This window comes from Gouania willdenowi, chromosome 22 (genome assembly GCF_900634775.1).
Source record: "Gouania willdenowi chromosome 22, fGouWil2.1, whole genome shotgun sequence".
Taxonomy (NCBI): Eukaryota; Metazoa; Chordata; class Actinopteri; order Blenniiformes; family Gobiesocidae; genus Gouania; species Gouania willdenowi.
The window spans coordinates 34,309,944-34,332,734 of record NC_041065.1 but is presented as its reverse complement, the minus strand read 5'-3'; the positions used below and the strand labels follow the sequence as shown (position 1 = coordinate 34,332,734).

At 30.8% G+C, this 22,791-nt stretch overlaps 1 protein-coding gene and 1 long non-coding RNA gene across 2 annotated transcripts in view; both read left to right on the top strand.

Moving 5' to 3' along the window:
* LOC114456643 (uncharacterized) lies at positions 1 to 3,828 on the top strand. The gene is made up of 4 exons (XR_003672863.1): positions 1 to 119; positions 2,016 to 2,217; positions 2,978 to 3,085; positions 3,173 to 3,828. It is a non-coding gene; the product is annotated as an uncharacterized LOC114456643 (long non-coding RNA).
* A 1,288-nt stretch (positions 3,829 to 5,116) lies between these two features.
* stard9 (StAR-related lipid transfer (START) domain containing 9) overlaps positions 5,117 to 22,791 on the top strand; it is a 54,515-nt gene continuing 36,840 nt past the window's right edge. Inside the window, exons 1-3 of the mRNA XM_028438153.1 lie at positions 5,117 to 5,371; positions 14,358 to 14,427; positions 17,243 to 17,359. Of these exons, the coding sequence (XP_028293954.1) occupies positions 5,325 to 5,371; positions 14,358 to 14,427; positions 17,243 to 17,359 (234 nt within the window). The 5' untranslated portion in view covers positions 5,117 to 5,324. The remainder of the gene's footprint in view (positions 5,372 to 14,357; positions 14,428 to 17,242; positions 17,360 to 22,791) is intronic.

Genomic DNA, 22,791 nt, shown 5'->3' with positions numbered 1-22,791 from the left:
ATATTCACTTCTCTTTGTTACTCACAGATTTAAGGCTTTTTCTTTCTTTTTCTAGTTTCTCACTGTGGTTTCTGAGCAAATGTTGCTGAGCTCTACGGTGTTACTGGTCTGCAAACTGGGTATGATGTAATATAATTATCATCTTTCACTTTCTGTGATACATGAGGCCCATTGTAATTAAGTTTAAAAAGCATGTTCAGAGAACTGTCATCTGTGGATGTAAAGATCTGAAAAGTCTTTGATACATTTCATTACAAGGGTTAAAAAATATCCCTTTAGTGCAGACGTGTCAAACTTAAGGCGTGTGGACCAAATCCGACCCGCCAGATCCTCCACTTCGGCCCGCAGGAGGATTTTGTTTGTATTTTTGTACATTGACTTTTTTTTTCATTAAAAAAAAATAAAATACAACAGACTAGGCCTGGGCAATATATCGAGAGTCAAGGTATATGTTTTAGCGATATAGTAAATTAAAATATTACAATTACAGTACTCATTTTAGGAGAAAATTAAACAGTTAGATGGATTTGTGAGTGCATCCTAACCCAGACCTTCCCCTAAAAAGGAACTCACTCACACGTGCTGTCCCTTACAGGAGCAAAACACTAACGTGGCTCATATTGATCAGATGTTTGTTAATAAATGTCTGTGTGACATTTTGCATCAGCAAATTTAACCCAGAATTTTTTTTCTGCTCAGACTTTATTGCAGTGGTTCACAACCTTTTTTAGGTTCTGAACCTGATTTTGATTTCACTCATTTCTGGTGACCTAGAATCAACTAGTTCTAGAATCAACTAGTTCTAGAGTCAACTAGTTCTAGAATCAACTAGTTCTAGAGTCAACTAGTTTTAGAGTCAACTAGTTTTAGAGTCAACTAGTTTTAGAGTCAACTAGTTCTAGAATCAACTAGTTCTAGAATCAACTAGTTCTAGAATCAACTAGTTCTAGAATCAACTAGTTCTAGAATCAACTAGTTCTAGAATCAACTAGTTCTAGAATCAACTAGTTCTAGAATCAACTAGTTCTAGAGTCAACTAGTTCTAGAGTCAACTAGTTCTAGAGTCAACTAGTTCTAGAATCAACTAGTTCTAGAATCAACTAGTTCCAGAGTCAACTAGTTCCAGAGTCAACTAGTTCTAGAGTCAACTAGTTCTAGAGTCAACTAGTTCTAGAGTCAACTAGTTCTTGAGTCAACTAGTTCTTGAGTCAACTAGTTCTAGAGTCAACTAGTTCTAGAGTCAACTAGTTCTAGAGTCAACTAGTTCTAGAGTCAACTAGTTCTAGAGTCAACTAGTTCTAGAATCAACTAGTTCTAGAATCAACTAGTTCTAGAATCAACTAGTTCTAGAATCAACTAGTTCTAGAATCAACTAGCTTCTAGAGTCAACTAGTTTCTAGAGTCAACTAGTTCTAGAGTCAACTAGTTCTAGAATCAACTAGTTCTAGAATCAACTAGTTCCAGAGTCACTATTCTAGAGTCAACTAGTTCTAGAGTCAACTAGTTCTAGAGTCCAACTAGTTCTAGAAGTCAACTAGTTCTTGAGTCACTAGTCTTGAGTCAACTAGTTCTCGAGTCAACTAGTTCTAGAGTCAACTAGTTCTAGAGTCAACTAGTTCTAGAGTCAACTAGTTCTAGAGTCAACTAGTTCTAGAATTATTTTGTGATATTGTGTTACATTAGCGGATTGATGCACAAAGTGAACAAGATGTGCCAACTCAGATATTTTTATACTATCATTTAATTGACTAGATTCACATTTGAGACGATCAAAGTATAGAATAAACTTGATTAAGATCGTTTGTGTTTTCATTGAAAAAGAGAAAAAACTTCATTTTAGAAAAATGTTGAAAATACTGTGGTGGTGTGTGTGTGTGGTGTGTGTGTGTGTGTGTGTGTGTGTGTGTGTGTGTGTGTTTGTGTGTGTGTGTGTGTGTGTGTGTGTGTGTGTGTGTGTGTGTGTGTGTGTGTGTGTGTGTGTGTGTGTGTGTGTGTGTGTGTGTGTCTCTCTCCAGTGTCTGCAGAGCTGCCGCTATCAGAGTGCGGGGGTCCAGGGAGTTGGCGGGGGGTGGTGATTCAGGGTCGGAAACTCTGTCACAGCGTTGGCTGGAGCAGTTTGTTGATCTGTGGGAGAGAACGTTGTGTTCATCTGCACCTCTCCACCAGCTCTTCTCCACGCTGACCATCAGTGCTGTTCTCAGATCTGGCAACCCAGAGGTACGTTTCACACAGATATATACAGTATATGACATCTATGACATCACCCTCTTTATCAGTTGCTGCTGTTTTTTTTTAGACTTTTGGTCTAAAGTTAGTCTTTGTCTTCTTCACATTCATGTCTTAAATTTACTTCATTTTTATCCTGTTATGAGTCATTTCCAGAATTTTTTGTTGTCATATTATTTTTTAATCCTTTTGATGTCTTTGTATATTTTTTGTCATTCTGTGTAGTTTTGTCATTTTGTGTGCTTTGAAGAGAAGTTGTGTATTTAGTGTTTTTGGAGTCATTTTTGTGTATATCTGTTGTATAATTGTATTGTGTTATTTCTATCTTCTTGTTGCTTTGTTTATTTTTCTGTCATTCTATTGTGTATAGTTGTGTGTATTGTTCTTCATATGTGTGTGTTTTTTGGACTAGTTTAGTGTATTTTTGTTGTTGTTTTTAAAGTCATTCTGTGTGTTTTATTTTGTGGGACGTAAAAAATGAGAGCAAGGGCCACCAGCTGCTAATGTCTGTAATAACAAGGATTGAAAAAATAATGCTAATGATCAATACATCCATTAAGACTAAATAATAGTGCTGTGGGTAAAGTTTGGTGAATCTGTTTTCTCTTTCTGCTACAGTGAAATATGAATTGGGTAAATTTTTGATCCCGTTTAATATTTATTATTAAGAATGAATTCTGTCTCCGATCACTTTCTAACTATTTAGTTGATGTAATGAACTTTTTTCACTGATAATTTGTGGTGATCTCAGAGGAGAAACTACCTGTTGCTGGTGAGAGAACTGGTGGGACAGAGGACTGCTGCGTGAGGACGAGGTCATTTCTCATTGACGAAGCTCACAGACCAGACTTTACCTGTGGTTAGAGACTTCAACACGTCTGCTTTTCTCCTAATGAGAAACTTTACTGTGGATATAACTTTTCTCTCTCATTTTTTATAAATTTAGGAGTTGATAGAGAATTTCCAGCTGCAGAGCAAAGACTCCTCCCCCCTGGCTTTGGCTGAGGTGCAAAGTCACTTTGACGCGCTGCAGGTTTCACATCAAACAGTAGATGGCGCTACGTGACCAAAGTCCTGAATTAACCCCTTTTCTTCTTCATATAAAACATTGTGTGTTCTGTTCTATAAAAGCCATGTTGGGGGCGTTTCTTCTCTTTTAAAACAACACATTGTTTCGTTTCAAAGTTCCCTGCAAGAAAAAACATGATGTTACATTTTGTAACTTTAAAGGACTCCAGTAGGATTTCACCAAAAATGATGAATCCAGACCAACCAAAGGAGCCTCACCGTCCAAACAGCTTCCAATTATTTTAAGAATGAAGACATAATGCACAGTAACCCAATCTTTTTACAAAGTACATTTTAGGCCCAACACGATAAAGAATAGTTTCTATTTTTTTGTATTTGCTGATTCACTGGCTGCCTTTAGACCAGAAAACTAGTGTGTACTCAAGTGTTTTCCATGAATGTTTTTCATGCATTTGTGATTGGTTTCTGTTCATGTTGAACTAACTGTTGTCATATGCTGCTTTTAATTTGAAATGTTTTATTTGTTGCCATGATTTTAACGTTTAAATGATAATAATAAACATTTGTAACCTGTTCGGCTTTTGTATGATGTCATAATTGCTATCGATTGTAGTAATTGAACAGGTAGAAAAGTGGGATTTATGCTTAAATTTTCACAATTGTTTAATTATTTAATAGTCGTTGCATTTTATTATATTATACAAAAGCTTTTTTATTTGAAGCATTAAAAATCAACAAAACAAAACTAACACATGTATTAAAAAACAAAACTTTAATTGAATTTTCTCCCATGAAATTTTTTCATTTTGGTTCAATTTAAGCGTCAAACTCAGGCCTGGAATCAATCTGTACGTTCAAGGATTGTATTTTAATTATGGAAACTAAATATTTATATTATGGGCCTTATGTGTTCAGTGATTTATGAGTTTGACACCATGGATTTAATTTGTCTATGTTCTTAATCTTTAATTTGCGGTATTTCACAAGGGCTACACCACCTGTGTCAAACTCGAGGCCGGGGGGCCAAATCCGGCCTTTCATAGCATCCAATCTTGGCCGCATTAGCAAGTACAAATGACAGAAAACATGAATTATTGTGTAAATTACTACATACAGTATCTCAGTTGTGTCACAGTCCCTCCAATTCATTTTTTATCACGACTGCCGTCATTTTTAATTTCAAATTGTGGAAATTTGTCCTGCGTTCTTTCACAAGCATGCAGAATTTCCCCAAAATTGGTGAAAAAATCAAGAAATTTAGAAGAAGATTCTGCAGGTACTAGTATTTTATTTATTTATTGCATGGATGTATATATAATTTACATGCTTTAGTGCAAAGTAGGCCATTTTTCCCTAATCTAATCTAATTCTACCTTAAAGGGGTAGGATTACATTTATTGATACTTCTTCCTCCTCGTTCTTGTAAACTGAGATGTGTAAAACTATAAAGATGTAAGACACTATTTTGCTGTTATTTCTTGCCGTTAATTTATTTGACTTTAATTTTAAACAGTTTTTAAGTTGCCATTCACGTGATCGAAATTAATGAATAAATAAATCTTATTTGACAGCCCTTGGCTACACAAAGAGGCAAAAATGTTTTTCTTTAAATTTATATATATAATTTATTTTTAATTTACACTGAATTAAAGTGTAAATTTAAATCATAATCGTTTGTGGATCCATAAATTAAATATTGCGCCCGTGCTGTGAATCGAATTACTTAATTCTGAACATTCTGATTGGATAACATTGCTGTCAATCAACACATCTGCCTTCCCCTGATTTGAATATGGATGACGGGGGTGGAGTCTTTAGGCCGGGCCCCGCCCCTCCCTCGTGTATGTGTGTGACGGGGAGGAGCTCCAGAGGGTGGGTTGGTTGAGAGTCTCAGCGGGAGGATGGGTGTCTTCTCACGGCTCTGGAGCAGGCGGTGACCGCTCTATCCACACCCGGACACGGCCGCACATTTGTGGATGTAACGATGCTCCGACTCCCGCTGTGTCCACCAGAAGAACCGGACTTTCCACCGTCGAGGACTAGTTTGTGAAACATCGTCAGTTGACGCGATGGCAAACGTTAAAGTTGCCATTAGAGTTCGTCCTCTCAACACAAGGTAAGATGTTCTTTATCAAACACAACTTTCATCACTTTTCTATAGTTTCCCTTTCATTTGTATATGTCTGTGGTTGTTATTGTGTGTTTATATTGTTCTTATGGTGGATTCTAGTTATTATCTGCATGCTTTTCTTTCAAGTTTGTGTGATTTTGTTTTGGATGTGATTTCTTGTATTTTTGTTGATAGTGTGTGTGTGTGTGTGTGTGTGTGTGTGTGTGTGTGTGTGTGTGTGTGTGTGTGTGTGTGTGTGTGTGTGTATTTTCACAGTAGTTGTGTGCATTTTATTTACTATTTGTTTGTCTTGTTTTCATTTTATGTATCTTTTGTGTTACTTTGAAGTTGTGACGTCAAAGGCACAGAGGGAAAAACAACAAAGCACATGTATTAACTTTGGTTTAGTTCCAGCTGTAACTTTGTAGCTGATTTAAAAGCTTTATAAAGGAAGTGGTTAAAGAAGTACAGGAGTTAATAGAAAGCACACATGCTGAGTCATGACAACTACAGTCTGACTCAGCACATGTGCTTTATTACTAAACAGAAAAATAGAGACAATGATGTTTTACTATTTATCATAGTTTCATACATAAATATTCCTTTGTACTTTAAAGACAATGGATGTAATGCTGCAGCTGTATTATTCATATTTTGGTAATCAAGTATTTTATTGATTTTCTCACACTAATCTATTTATTTTAAGTCAAATGTATTATTACATCTCTGCACTGTACATTATATGTTTCTGCTGAATGCAGCTTTCTTTGTATATATTTTATTGTTTAGTAACTCTGTGCTACTGTCCACATGTTTGTTATTTAGGTTTTAATGTTTTCATATATATTTCAGCTAAATTGTACATCCATTAATTTGCATCGTCATTTCCAAATGAACAAATAAATAATTAAGCCTACATATTATGCAAAATAACAAAAGAAAAAACAGACCATGTGGTGTTAACGTCAGATAACAAATGCAAACATGTTTCACATTTTTAAAATTTATTGTTTTTTTCCCCCTTTTTTTAATAAACAAGGTTTTGTGGCAGAGAAAATTAATCAACCATTTTTTTGTAAAGGAGGTATTCAGAGACGTCAAGGAAAACATTAAAAGTTATTCTTGTGAAAAGAAACTTTTGGCAAAGCTTAAAAAAAAAGTGAAAAAAATATTAAAATGATGAATAAAAAAGGAAAAACAAACATTATTCAGTCATGTAACGTTCAGGGACTTGAAAAAGTGACTTTGAACGCCACCTGAAGTCAGAGCTTCTTCTCTGTAAAGTCGAGGAGAAACTTCTACCATCATAGTGGTCGGACATGTTTGACATATTTCAATGTTCTGCTGCTGAACTCGAAGAACGTCATTTTCAACTTCTGACTTTGAGTTGAATGAAGCATTTCTCAGTCAGCTGCTTCCTGATTGGCTGCATTCTGCTCCACGTTACATATCACAGAATCATGAGTCGGGAGTCGTTGGCTTTCCACACACACACACGCACGCACGCACGCACGCACGCACGCACGCACGCACGCACGCACGCACGCACGCACGCACGCACGCACGCACACACACACACACACACACACACACACACACACACACACACACACACACACACACACACACACACAATTGTAATAACAGTCCTCAGATTATCACCTGATAGGATAATCTGATTAGACAGAAGATAATCTGGTGTTTGTTCCCCTGGTGCAGAGTGTGTCTGTACCCCACTTAATGCTACAAATCCCAGCCTTTACATTACAGATGCAAAAGTGATTATTCTCATATTTTCTGACAATTTGGACTGAGTTGATGCTCATTAAATGTCCATAAAACAACAAGTAAAGGATAATCCTACAGATCAGGTGATTACAAAGAAGCAGGACATTTACATTTACATTTAGAAGCAGGTCTCTGAGATCTATGGACACAGGTCAGATAGTGGAGCCCAGAGCTCACAGTAACCATGGTGATGCTGCTTTTAGTTGTTATGCTGCAAAGAAGTGAACAAACTGCAGCAGAGCTGAAGTCAGCATCACATGTGAACATTTTTAAATCAAAGTTAAAGGAACTTTTTTCTCTACTGTGTATGATTGAGAGAGATTTATGGTCATGATGATGATGTCATGATGATTTAATTGATTTACTGATGATTATTTACTGATGATTATAATTGATTTTACTGATGATTTTAAATGTTCTTATTGATTTTAAACAATTGAATGTTTTATCATGTAAAGCACATTGAGTTGCCTTGTGTATGAAATGCGCTATACAAATAAATTTGCCTTGCCTTACACAAGGGTTTATAAGTGTCAAAAATGTCTTGAAAGTAAAAAAAAAAGTGCAGTAAAGTCATTGAAATGTGATGTAGAAGTGTCAGAAATGGGAGAAATGTAGCAAAAATATATTAAAAGGAGCAAAAGTATGGCAATAAAAAGTGATAAAAATAGGTTAAAATTAGGGCTGGGCGATATGGCCTTTTATAAATACCGCGATATTTTTAGGCCATGTCACGATACACGATATATATCTCGATATTTTGCATTACCCTTGAATTAACACTTTGATGCACAAAATCACACCAGTATGATGATTCTATATGTCTACATTAAAACATTCTTGATCATACTGCATTAATATATGCCAATTTTAAACTTTCATGCAAAAAAGGGGATATCACAACTAAGTCAAAGTTGACATAACTGTATTTATTAAACAGTGAGTGGCTCAAACATAAAATTGTCAACAGAAAGTGCACGTTCTGTGCAAATTGTCACAGAGACATTTCAAAACAAGACATTAGTGCAGGATGCAACTCACATGGCATTTCAAAACACAAAATTAAAGTGCACTTTTTGTACATAATGCCACTACAATATTTTAAAACAAATAGTGCCCTTTTGTGCATGTTGTCATTAAGATGACATTTCAAAACAACACTAAATTTAAGTGCACCTTTTGTGCATAATGCCACTAAGATATTTAAAAAAAAAAAAAAAAAGTCCGCGAGTTTAACGGTATGGTCATTTTCAACACCGCACAGACTACAAGCTGCGATATATCGAGTATATTCGATATATCGCCCAGCTCTAGTTAAAATATGGTGAGTTTGGTGCAGTTGTAGAAAAAAAGGATAAAAAAAGCAAAATTGGGCTGAAATTGTTCAGAAAATATTCTTAGTTTCTTGAAGGCATCTGGGGACCTCCTCCCAGTGTCTCACCACCCCAAGGTTGAGAACCCCTGTTCTAGAGAACTACCAGCTTATAATATATTTACACAAAACATAATTTGTGTTTCCAGGATAATAACCCTGTGTAAATAAATGTGATTATGATATTTTATCCACTAGTTTTTATCAGCTTTCTTTCTTCTTGTGCTGGAAAAACGTGTTAAAGTAACAAAGAAACATAAAAGTTGTAAAGTTGCTTTTCATTAGCTGGTAAATTATTACAATATGTTGAATAAAAAGAGTTCTAATGTCTATAAACATACTTTTATAGCTTATATAGGTTCTATAGGAGCATTCATTTTAAAGTATTTCTGGATGTAATATAAAGACTTTAACTATTAGTGTTATTATAACTGTATATATATATAAAACAGTGTTATTATAACTGTATATATATATAAAACAGTGTTATTATAACTGTATGTATATATATATATAAAACAGTGTTATTATAACTGTATGTATATATATATAAAACAGTGTTATTATAACTGTATATATATAATATATAAAAACAGTGTTAGTATAACTGTATATATATATAAAAGCAGTGTTTATATAACTGTATATATATAAAACAGTGTTATTATAACTGTATATATATAAAACAGTTATTATAACTGTATATATATAAAACAGTGTTATTATAAGTGTATATATATATATAAAACAGTGTTATTATAACTGTATATATATAAAACAGTGTTATTATAACTGTATATATATAAAACAGTGTTATTATAAGTGTATATATATAAAACAGTGTTATTATAACTGTATATATATAAAACAGTGTTATTATAAGTGTATATATATAAAACAGTGTTATTATAACTGTATATATATAAAACAGTGTTATTATAACTGTATATATATATAAAACAGTGTTATTATAACTGTATATATATATAAAACAGTGTTATTATAAGTGTATATATATAAAACAGTGTTATTATAACTGTATATATATATAAAACAGTGTTATTATAACTGTATATATATAAAACAGTTATTATAACTGTATATATATAAAACAGTGTTATTATAACTGTATATATATAAAACAGTTATATAACTGTATATATATAAAACAGTGTTATTATAAGTGTATATATATATAAAACAGTGTTATTATAACTGTATATATATATAAAACAGTGTTATTATAAGTGTATATATATAAAACAGTGTTATTATAAGTGTATATATATATAAAACAGTGTTATTATAACTGTATATATATATAAAACAGTGTTATTATAAGTGTATATATATAAAACAGTGTTATTATAACTGTATATATATAAAACAGTGTTATTATAACTGTATATATATAAAACAGTGTTATTATAACTGTATATATATAAAACAGTTATTATAAGTGTATATATATATAAAACAGTGTTATTATAACTGTATATATATAAAACAGTGTTATTATAACTGTATATATATAAAACAGTGTTATTATAAGTGTATATATATAAAACAGTGTTATTATAACTGTATATATATATAAAACAGTGTTATTATAACTGTATATATATAAAACAGTGTTATTATAACTGTATATATATATAAAACAGTGTTATTATAACTGTATATATATAAAACAGTGTTATTATAACTGTAATATAATATATAAAACATGTTATTATAACTGTATATATATAAAACCGTTATTATAAGTGTATTATATAAAACAGTGTTATTATAACTGTATATATATAAAACAGTGTTATTATAACTGTATATATATATAAAACAGTGTTATTATAACTGTATATATATAAAACAGTGTTATTATAACTGTTATATATATAAAACAGTGTTATTATAACTGTATATATATATATAAAACAGTGTTATTATAACTGTATATATATATATAAACAGTGTTATTATAACTGTAATATATATAAACAGTGTTATTATAACTGTATATAATATAAACAGTGTTTTATAACTGTATATATAGATAAAACAGTGTTATTATAACTGTATATATATATAAAACAGTGTTATTATAACTGTATATATATAAAACAGTGTTATTATAACTGTAATATATATAAACAGTGTTATTATAACTGTATATATATATAAAACGTGTTATTATAAGTGTATATATATAAAACAGTGTTATTATAAGTGTATATATATAAACAGTATTATAAACTGTATATATATATAAAACAGTGTTATTATAACTGTATATATATAAAACAGTGTTATTATAAGTGTATATATATAAAACAGTGTTATTATAAGTGTATATATATAAAACAGTTATTATAACTGTATATATATATAAAACAGTGTTATTATAAGTGTATATATATATAAAACAGTGTTATTATAAGTGTATATATATAAAACAGTTATTATAACTGTATATATATATAAAACAGTTATTATAACTGTATATATATATAAAACAGTGTTATTATAACTGTATATATATATAAAACAGTGTTATTATAACTGTATATATATATAAAACAGTGTTATTATAACTGTATATATATATAAAACAGTGTTATTATAACTGTATATATATAAAACAGTGTTATTATAACTGTATATATATAAAACAGTTATTATAAGTGTATATATATATAAAACAGTGTTATTATAACTGTATATATATAAAACAGTTATTATAAGTGTATATATATATAAAACAGTGTTATTATAACTGTATATATATAAAACAGTGTTATTATAACTGTATATATATATATAAAACAGTGTTATTATAACTGTATATATATAAAACAGTGTTATTATAACTGTATATATATATAAAACAGTGTTATTATAACTGTATATATATAAAACAGTTATTATAACTGTATATATATAAAACAGTTATTATAACTGTATATATATAAAACAGTGTTATTATAAGTGTATATATATAAAACAGTGTTATTATAACTGTATATATATAAAACAGTGTTATTATAACTGTATATATATAAAACAGTGTTATTATAAGTGTATAATATATAAACAGTGTTTATTATAACTGTATATATATAAAACAGTTTATTATACTGTAATATATATAAACAGTGTTATTATAACTGTATATATATATAAAACAGTTATTATAACTGTATATATATAAAACAGTGTTATTATAATGTATATATATAAAACAGTGTTATTATAAGTATATATATAAAACAGTGTTTATTATAACTGTATATATATAAAACAGTTGTTATTATAACTGTATATATATAAAACAGTGTTATTATAACTGTATATATATATAAAACAGTGTTATTATAACTGTATATATATAAAACAGTGTTATTATACTGTATATATATAACAGTTATTATAAGTGTATATATATAAAACAGTGTTATTATAACTGTATATATATATAAACAGTTATTATAACTGTAATATATATATATAAAACAGTGTTATTATAACTGTATAGATATAAACAGTGTTATTATAACTGTATATATATATAAAACAGTGTTTATTATAACTGTATATATATATAAAACAGTGTTATTATAACTGTATATATATAAAACAGTTATTATAAGTGTATATATATAAAACAGTGTTATTATAACTGTATATATATATAAAACAGTGTTATTATAACTGTATATATATAAAACAGTGTTATTATAACTGTATATATATAAAACAGTTATTATAAGTGTATATATATATAAAACAGTGTTATTATAACTGTATATATATAAAACAGTGTTATTATAACTGTATATATATAAAACAGTGTTATAACTGTATATATATAAAACAGTGTTATTATAACTGTATATATATAAAACAGTTATTATAACTGTATATATATAAAACAGTGTTATTATAAGTGTATATATATATAAAACAGTGTTATTATAAGTGTATATATATAAAACAGTGTTATTATAACTGTATATATATATAAAACAGTGTTATTATAACTGTATATATATAAAACAGTGTTATTATAACTGTATATATATAAAACAGTGTTATAACTGTATATATATAAAACAGTGTTATTATAACTGTATATATATAAAACAGTGTTATTATAAGTGTATATATATAAAACAGTGTTATTATAACTGTATATATATAAAACAGTGTTATTATAATTGTATATATATAAAACAGTGTTATTATAACTGTATATATATAAAACAGTGTTATTATAATGTATATATTACAACAGTGTATAAACTGTATATATATAAAACAGGTGTATAACAGTGTATATATATAACGTGTTATATATATAAAACAGTGTTATTATAAGTGTATATATATAAAACAGTGTTATTATAACTGTATATATATATAAAACAGTGTTATAACTGTATATATATAAAACAGTTATTATAACTGTATATATATATAAAACAGTGTTATTATAAGTGTATATATATAAAACAGTGTTATTATAACTGTATATATATATAAAACAGTGTTATTATAACTGTATATATATAAAACAGTGTTATTATAACTGTATATATATATAAAACAGTGTTATTATAACTGTATATATATATAAAACAGTGTTATAACTGTATATATATAAAACAGTGTTATTATAACTGTATATATATAAAACAGTGTTATTATAACTGTATATATATATAAAACAGTGTTATTATAACTGTATATATATAAAACAGTTATTATAACTGTATATATATAAAACAGTGTTATTATAAGTGTATATATATAAAACAGTGTTATTATAACTGTATATATATAAAACAGTGTTATTATAACTGTATATATATATAAAACAGTGTTATAACTGTATATATATAAAACAGTGTTATTATAACTGTATATATATAAAACAGTGTTATTATAACTGTATATATATATAAAACAGTGTTATTATAACTGTATATATATAAAACAGTTATTATAACTGTATATATATAAAACAGTGTTATTATAAGTGTATATATATAAAACAGTGTTATTATAACTGTATATATATAAAACAGTGTTATTATAACTGTATATATATATAAAACAGTGTTATTATAACTGTATATATATAAAACAGTGTTATTATAAGTGTATATATATAAAACAGTTATATAAGCTGTATATATATATAAAACAGTGTTATTATAACTGTATATATATATAAAACAGTGTTATTATAAGGTATATATATAAAACAGTGTTATTATAACTGTATATATATAAAACAGTGTTATTATAACTGTATATATATAAAACAGTGTTATTATAACTGTATATATATATAAAACAGTGTTATAACTGTATATATATAAAACAGTGTTATTATAACTGTATATATATAAAACAGTGTTTTATAACTGTATATATATATAAAACAGTGTATATAACTGTATATATATAAACAGTGTTATTATAAATGTATATATATATAAAACAGTGTTATTATAAGTGTATATATATATAAAACAGTGTTATTATAACTGTATATATATATAAAACAGTGTTATTATAAGTGTATATATATAAAACAGTGTTATTATAACTGTATATATATAAAACAGTGTTATTATAACTGTATATATATAAAACAGTGTTATTATAACTGTATATATATATAAAACAGTTATTATAAGTGTATATATATATAAAACAGTGTTATTATAACTGTATATATATATAAAACAGTTATTATAAGTGTATATATATATAAAACAGTGTTATTATAACTGTATATATATAAAACATCTCTGTGGTTTTCAGGGAGAACGTTGATGGATCCAGGCTGACTGTTCAGGTGGAGAATAAGTGTGTGACAATACAAAATGTGAAGGTAAGTGTAAATCTGTAAACACACACACACACACACACACACACACGTGCTGTTTAAAGCTCCACAGTAATAAACTGGGACCATTAACACCTTTAATGTTTAATCAGGGAATTTATTGTTAACACAATATTAATCATATATGAAAAACATGACGAGGATTGTATTTTTTAATCTTTTTCTGGTGATGTTTTTCTCATCTGGAATAGTTTGATGCCACCCTGTAGTTTAGTAGTGTGTGTGTGTCAGATAGCTTAGCTTATGTTAGCATACTGGTCTGAGTGGTTGAACAGCATTACCTGCTGAAAGAATGAGGTTTAAATGTTTGAAGAACAAAAATAAAATCACATTTTTCTTCAATATTAAATCAAAAAAAGATTAATCTCTGACGTTTCATGTCACGTCTGCGTCATTTTACATTTTTCTTTCTTTTAAATGACTTTGATGCTATTAAACTTCCCATAATTGTGCCAAATGTGCTAAACAGTCAACTACTATTATTATATTTATATATGTATATACTCCAGATGACTCACAGAAACAAGCATTATGATGTACGAGCTTTAACGTTTACACTGTGTAAATATTGATCACATGATCACTACTTCAACCTTAACAAATGACACTACATTTATTATGAGTTATTAGGTGAACATGGGAAATACTCTGTCAGATAGTTTGTAATATTTCAGAACATTAATTCTACGTTTAATGTATTTATTTAGAGGACACACCCCTTGAGATGACTCATCTCATTTACAGCAAAACAGACAATAAATAATTACAAAATACATAAGAAAAAACAACAAAACACAATATACACACACACACACACACACTCCCTTGACTGCAGTTCATCATATTATAATATTATATTTATACATTTATATATATATACATACAAACACTGACATGAGTTCTGTTGATGTTAAACAGAATTTATAGATAAAGCATATTTCTAGATTATGTTCTAATCAAACAGAACTTTATATTTAAATGATAGATATGATTGATTTAAACTGTAAGAGGAAATATTGTTTATGATAATCAGCTGAACTGAGATGAATATAAATAATAAATAGTGAATAATAAAAGGACAGTGGAGGAAATACTAATTTGAAGTTAAAAGTATATTTTTAATGATTATTTCTGTAAAGTGGGACAGTTTGTGGTCACAGTGATGGACAGAATCAAGGGGCGGAGCTTTGTAGTGACCAGTGTGTGACGTCAGCTTATTATCACTAACACAACAAAGGCTAATATTAAATGATGGATGTGTTTCTATTACATTTATGCTTTTATTGATAAAACATGGTCAGAAAAACACAACAAGAGCTTCAACAACCTTTAGGAACCAATGTTCTTGTTTTATTAAAGCCCATTAATAATAAATGTTATCACAAAAACTTATGCTTTAAGATCAGAGTTACTGTTTAACCACAGTTTAAACCTGTTATATTTGTTGTTCTCATCCACTACTGATACAGTTTCACCTTAAAAACATGTTTCTGCTGTTTTCATCAGTTAAAAGTTGGAGACAAAGCAGTGGAGGATGTTTTAGGTTTCCATGGAAACACCAGAATCTCTGTGATGAATGATGTCATAGAAACACTTCATAAAGAAACCTTTGCGTTCTCCTACGGGACTCCAAATCCCACAATGCAATGTGCAAGAACTTTTTTGATGGTCAAGTCACATGACTATTGGTCATCAAACGTATTGTTAACTTATTGGTGGATCAAAATTAAACCTTGGAGTCGACATTTGTTTGTGAATGAACTTGTGTTGTTATTAAATTAGTAAACGTTTAAAAATAGATCATTTTTCACTGTTGAATATATATTTATATAATGTGGATATATGTATATTTATAAGGTGATATATATAATGCTATATGTACTATTATATTTTTATGAATATTTAAATGTGTATGTATGTATATATGTATGATACATATATATCTATAAATGTATTAGTATTATGTGCTTATGTGGATATTTATATATATGATATTATTAATAATGATATAAAATGAGAGTTAAATAGTATGGGGGACAAAAAATTACACAATAATAAATAAATGTGGAAATGCAATTATATATATATATATATATATATATATATATATATATAAATATAGAATATAAATAACTATATATAATATAAATAACTAAATGAATACATATAAGAAGGCATGTATAATTAATTAAATGAATAAATATAAAGATATGGTAACAAAGACATAATAAGTATTAAATTATTTATTTACTCATTTATGTATTTATTTTTTCAAGTATTTATTTCATTTAGTTTTAAATTTGTCTGCATTTATTCATTTATTTCTGATTATGTCATTTTTTCCCATTAAAAAAAGTGTAGCGATAAAAAGAAAAGTGTCTACTTTTTATACAGTATATACTGCAGCTTTTAACAGTTTGTGATATATTTATATTCTATAAGTAGGTTTCCTATGACAACACAATAATAATATCTTACCTTATGTAAGCTAACCCTGGTTTCATATACAGTAAGAATGAGTTCCAGTCTCACTAGTAAACACAACGTTAGTTAATGAGGAAAAATAAAACAGGATGAATTCATGTGTCGCTAACGAATGGAAAACGCTCACTTGCATTTCATGGTTACAGTCGACTCGTAAACAAAAGACTACGTGCTTGGATTGTTGTGGAGTAGATTATTATATTTAAAAACAAACTGAAGTCAGGTAAATAAAATGCTGAACATATTACGACAGCTTTGTTGTTTTTTTGGGGAAAATAAAACAAAAGTTTTGTTTACTTTGTGTTTGTTTCTGCAGTTGGACGGACGTGTAGAGGGATCCGTGGACTCCAGAGAAAAGGTTCTAGAGTTTAGATTTGATTATTGCTACTGGTCAGTGGATCCAGACGATCCTCAACATGCGTCACAGGACAAGGTACGGACCCCATGTTCATCAAAGACACAACAATCTCATCCATCTGTGAACTACAGAGAGGCAGAAATAATGAATAAGGAAATTAATAATCTACTTTGTTTGAAAAGTTAGCTTTGATATCCACACAGAAAAACATAAATATGTTTTAGTTCCTGCTGCGTTTCATCCCTCGCTGAGGACGTAGTGTGTTCTGATCCACAATAAGGAAAGTGATATTAAAACAGAGGGGATGTGATCTCCTCTCCATCTGTTACTTTCACTCTCTTTGTTTCACTTTTCATGATTTCATATCTTAGTGAATCACATACTTTTCATCTTTCAATTTATTTTTTCTAGCACTTTTCTTTGAAGAGTATTTTATTAAAGCATTAAAAAAACATACATAATTTCCCAGTGTTCATGTCATGTTTGTTTGTGATTCACATCAACACTTTCTCTCGCTGCGTTTCTATTAACCTTAGAAATGTCTAAATATCTAAATATCTAAACTCCTGAATTAGAAATGCTTTCATGAGGTTTTTCAGATGTTTTCATATTGAAATTTGTTGCAAAAGCTCACTAGAAACGTACCTGGTCACATGACCACTTTTCTCTAGAAAGCATGGCGTAGTAGGCGTGGTACGTTTGGTACGTGTGAACAGAAGAGGAGACCCTGACTTTAGATGCAGAATGTTCTAAGGAGGTTCTAAACGTCCGTCTTCCTGTCGAGAAGTTTCACAGGATGAGATTTCACAGTTACCAGGCTCCGCCCCCAAAGCAACCTTCAATGGAAACTTGTTCAAAGCACAATCAGATTTCAGTCCTAAGCTGAATTGTGTCCAGTCACACATCACAACATTGTTCTGATGAGCCAGAGTGGGCGAGTAAAAAAACCTCTGGATTTACATTTGACCTCTTTTTCCTGTGAAGAAGAGTTTCTGAATAGTTTCTGTAACAAAGACTCGTGTATATGACACTGGCAGTCGTTTACTGATAGAGACTGGATCTGCTTGTCCAGTCTCCTCCTCTCTACCCGTCTACTGTATTTATTATTATTATTATTATTTACAGCAGATACACATGAGACAGTGAGAGGAGACACCTGTGATATTTTTCACTAAATCAGAAATGATCACTATTTATCACCACGTGAACAAAAGCAGGTCTTATTAAAGGACAGTTTCAGTACAAACTACAGTATTCCACAATGAAAAATATAGAATTCATGTTCGGAAAATAAAAAAACAAGAAAATGAAAGAAAAATATTTTAGTCTAAAATCAAGCCCCAACATGACGTTACATACTGTACATTCTGAGTGACTGAATGTTTAGTTTAACAAACACACAAATATGTCAAACTTTGCTCATAATCTCGTTAAAAATCTCTCGCTATACAAGTTATGATTTGTCTAGTGATCATGTTATCCTGTGACTGAAAATGAATGCAGTCCTTCTTCTGAAGTGAGTTTTTTAACGTGTTGTAATGAACATGTGGTTCAGTGTATGAGCTGAACTGGTGATCATTTTACCTGGTGATCCATCATGGAACAAACCAATCACACTGCTGTGTGGAATTTCATTCAAAACGTGACATATTCTCGTGTGATTTCAGCGTAACACTCCTGTGATTCATCTGAAACGTAAAAAAATCCAACTAATAACAATAGTTGACTTGAATAACCCTATCTATCATGTTTGATATTTAAGTTTAGTAAAGTTGTCTAAAAGGGAAAGACGACCAAACAGAAATGAAATGAAAAAGTGTAAACTGACCCTGATCCAGTTTATAGGATGTACCGTTAAGAGTTAAAGTGAAGAACAATAGTGTGTAATAGAAACCAGCTGCTCAGTTAAAGCAGTAGAAGTGTTTGCTTAAATACTGGGATAATAAACGTTTTATTGTGTCTATCAGTGAAAACATGGATGAGAAGAAGAAGAAGCAGTGAGAGACGTGTGTGAAAGTGATGAAGCCAGTATAGGAATGTGGAACAGGAGGGGGAGTGGGAATGAGAGCAGGGGGGAATATGACCCCACCCCCCACCCCCCAGCTCCGCCTGCCAAACTAACAGCTGCCTCACTAAAACTTTTTTTTTTTCAGTAAAATTTTACAGTGAAGACGTCAGTTGCGAGGATTGGTCTTTGGAGCTCAGCTTTTTTCTTTTTGCCAAATGGAATCAGTCCTCTGAGCCCCGCCCCCAGCGCCCCTTTAGCCCTCCTACTCTCATCTGTATCAGGACTTTGTCAGTGTTTGTAGGTCTGTGTGTCAGAGCAGGACAATAGCCTCTCTTTGTACGTTTGTAAGGGAAAAATGATTATTTTTGTCACACACGTAAGCATTTATCAGCCTCTCCACACATGGACGTTCAGCTCTTCATACAGAACAGTAGAGCAGATACAGCACGTTAACAAACCAGGTCCAGAGGCTGTGTTTGAAATAAAGTCTGTAGATTAGTTGTTTGAAAAGGTCACATCATGAAGTTCAGTTTCAAATGATTTGCAGGAATGAAAGAAAACAATTCTAACTAGTGTTTGTGTGTACGAGGAACGTTCTGTCAAAGAGTCACAGTTCTTCATTTTCATCAGGTTTTAAACTGTCAGAGGTCTTTTTCATCTCTTCAACTCTAAAGTTTGCCTTAAAGCTGCAGTATGTATGTTTTATTGTTGTTGCATCATTTGGTCAAAAATCCATGCTAACCTTTTAGAATATTGTAATTCATAATGTTCTGCTTTTTCTCTTGGCTCTGGAAAACACAACTTTTCAGCCAATCAGAAATCTTTTTACAAATACAGTGCTCCATCAGCTGTTTTGGGCGTTACTATTTGCTAGCCCGACTGAAGTCAATGCATGTTCACTTCTTGCTATCGGAATTAAAAGTGCAACGGTGGACATCCCAGCAGGAAAAGTCTCCATGGTGGTTTTAAACGCAACGGATACGCGGCAAAGCAAGAAAAGAAAGGAAGAGTAATGTGAAGAAGCAACGTTCTAAAGTAATGCTGAACAATGAACATTAATCACATTGGTATTAAGGTTTTCACTACTGTGATAACGTAACCTCAGACACTGAGGTTTTTTCTTCAGTGATATATAAGTTCACCAATCAGAAATGCTGAGAACCGCCTCCCTGGGGTGCTGGCCAATCAGAGATGGTTACAGGACACATGCTTGTATGCACTACAGCGAGTTTCTGAGTGCGTTAACAACTACACTAGGGTCTATAAAATACACGTTAATGGAATCAACCAATGAAAACGGACTGTACTGTTGAACACGGAAATGGACAGAATCAGGTTGAAACGCCGTCAACGTGAGAAAAAGGAAGTTTTTTTATCCTAAAAAGTTCTTCCTACTCTCATCCTGGTCACTTCAAACACCACCTAACCCCAAACAACTGGTAAAAAACTACACCAATCATCACTGACTCCTAAATACAGTCGAACAGTTCCCGTTTAACTTTAACGTGTCTGTAAAACTTCGTCTGTTTCTCACGTAGCGTTGCTACGCTACGTGAGAACATGAGTCAGCATTAATCATCTTCACCTGCTCAGAGTGTTTAAACATATTTATTTTGTTTCCTCACAGGAGTTAAAAACTAATATTTTCTGAAAAAAATTGATTAATATTTGTAAAAAACGGAATTTTAAAAAATAGATGTTGAAAACATGGAATTTGGAAGAATATGAAACGCATATGCATTTAAATGTGTAAAATATTTTTTAGGGATGTCTCGATACAACTTTTTCATTTCAGATATGATACCGATATCAGCATGAATCATACTTTAATAAGAATAATAATGACTTATTCTGTAGTGTAGAATGTTAGAAAAGGTTTGATAAAGTGATGTCACTCAACCAGAGAACCTTTTTCACCACAACTGGAAGTAGCGCCTCCTGGTGCCGAGTCACTTCCTGTTATTGTGGGTCGAAGGGAAAATAGCTTTTGTTTTTTCAACAGCGTTGCTCAACTTGCCAGTTTGTTCATACACTGATGCGGAGGCAACGCAGCGATGAATACCTGAACAAATAAACTTGATAAGGGTCTAAGTTCTTCCATGAAGAATATATCAAGATAAGAAAAGAAGTAGCTTTGTGAGCTAACCGCTATCTACAACATATGAAGTATAAACATTGTAATAAAGAAACCTAATTTAGTCTGATAAAATATTCAGAATGTTTAAATAGAGGCAAGTTATAAACTTTTAAATTATATTTTAACATTCTGATATGTGTTTGTCTTATTTACCTGTGGGTGGATGTGTCGTAGCAGCTTTAGCATAGCTTTAGCACAGCTAGCTTGTTGTGAGAGGACAAGCTGCCGTTTCTGAGCCCTCTCAAAGGTAGACTCTCTCTACGGTGGTGCCATCAAATTATTCCAGGGTAAGAGAGATGGAACATCACCACCTTTAACATGTCTGATGGTGGATCTGCTGATAAAATCCTCCTGAGTGAAGTGTTAGTGTAGTGGAGAATACAGATTACAGACCCTCATCCCTCCTAACTGCTTAGATACACCGCCTCCTTTACTCTGGGTCCGTCAGAAAAGCGTGGTTAGAGGTTAGACAGGTACGCTGTTTTCTTACCCCACAAGAGCAACCAGCAACAGAACAAGAGCAACCAGCAACAGAACAAAAGCAACCAGCAACAGAACAAAAGCAACCAGCAACAGAACAAGAGCAACCAGCAACAGAACAAAAGCAACCAGGCCGAAAATGAGCATTTTTGTCACTGTCTAACGCGAATGAATAAAAGCAATGAATTTTCTGTATATTTCAATGAAAAAATACAATCAATAAGGTCAAACATCAGAACAAACCAGCAAAATCACAAAAAGCTTAAACAGCTTCAACCACTGAGGGAGGAGTCAACTACAATGTTAGAGTTTATTACAATGAACCTAAAAACAATAGAGGAGACTGTTCAGCAGCTGAATCCATAAAACCCTCAAAAGAAGATAAAGACCAAGTCAAAAACCTTGGTGTTCTGATTGACTCAGATCTGACATTCAGCATCAGATCAAATCTATCACAAAAACATCTTCTACCACCTAAAGAACATCTCCAGAGTGAAAGGTTTAATGACTCAGAAAGATCAGGAGAAACTGGTCCATGCTTTTATCTCCAGCAGACTGGACTATTGTAATGGTCTTCATCAAACATCTACAGCTGGTTCAGAACGCTGCAGCTCAGGTCTGAACCAGAACAAAGAGGTCAGAACACATTACACTGGCTCCCAGTCAGCCTCAGAGGAGACTGTAAAGTTCTGCTGCTGGTTATAAATGTGTGAATGGGTTTGGTCCAGAATACATCAGTGAGATGTTAGTCAGGTATGAACCCAGCAGGTCTCTGAGATCTATGGACACAGGTCAGATAGTGGAGCCCAGAGCTCACAGTAACCATGGTGATGCTGTGTTTAGTTGTTATGCTGCAAAGAAGTGGAACAAACTGCAGCAGAG